The following is an 826-nucleotide window of genomic DNA, read 5'->3' on the forward strand; positions in this document are numbered from 1 at the left end:
ATGTGTGTGTGTGTAGACGGAAACATAGAGATAGCGGTGCAACGATATATAAAGGGTTTACAGTATCTATCAAAGGTTTATGATTTATCTCCTAAAGAAAAAGAAGAAACACAAACCCTCAAGCTGTCTATACACCTAAACCTCTCTCAATCTTATTTAAAGCTAGCCGGCGTAAACCCTAAAACACCACAATACGAACCCTTCGTTAAAAAAGCTCTTGCTAGCTGTGATGCAGCTCTGGAAATTGAGTACGAGCAAACCCTAATTTAGGGTTTAGGGTTTAGGGTTTAGGGTTTAGGGTTTTGGACTTTTCTAGGGTTTATACGGGTCAGGGGCGATGGCGGGTTGCGGCGGATTATATTCAGGGTTTAGGGTTTAGGGTTTAGGGTTTAGGGTTTAGACTCATGGCTGTTGCAGATATGTAGATATTCAGGGTTAGGGTTTAGGGTTTCAGAGCTCGACCTAGGGTTTAGGGTTTAGGGTTTAGGGTTTAGGGTTTGTGGTGCGCCGCAGCGATCAGTGTGTAAAGGCCCTCTATCGTCGTGCGGTGGCTAACGAGAGGCTGAAAGAATACACAAACGGCCTGGTGAGGGTTTAGGGTTTAGGGTTTAGGGTTTAGGGTTTAGCGGGTAGTGGTGTTTAGGGTTTAGGGTTTGGTGTCATTGACTGTTTAGGGTTTAGGGTTTAGGGTTTAGGGTTTAGGGTTTGGGTGGAGTTGTTTGTGTTTAGGCGGATGTAAAGAAAGCATTAAAAACTGTTCCTGATGATGTAGACTTTCTAAAGGTAGGGTTTAGGGTTTAGGGTTTAGGGTTTAGGGTTTAGGGTT

The 826-nt window shown here is 43.9% G+C and overlaps 1 protein-coding gene across 1 annotated transcript in view; it reads left to right on the forward strand.

Moving 5' to 3' along the window:
• Nucleotides 1-337: 337 nt before the first annotated feature.
• Nucleotides 338-826, forward strand: part of EMH_0046030 (DnaK family domain containing protein, putative) — a gene marked incomplete at both ends in the record, with an annotated part of 1054 nt that continues 565 nt past the window's right edge. Inside the window, 3 exons of the mRNA XM_013496125.1 lie at nt 338-366; nt 514-586; nt 730-783. Coding sequence (XP_013351579.1) covers nt 338-366; nt 514-586; nt 730-783 — 156 coding nt within the window. The remainder of the gene's footprint in view (nt 367-513; nt 587-729; nt 784-826) is intronic.

Source organism: Eimeria mitis, genomic scaffold (genome assembly GCF_000499745.2).
Source record: "Eimeria mitis Houghton genomic scaffold, Emh_scaff1928, whole genome shotgun sequence".
Taxonomy (NCBI): domain Eukaryota; phylum Apicomplexa; class Conoidasida; order Eucoccidiorida; family Eimeriidae; genus Eimeria; species Eimeria mitis.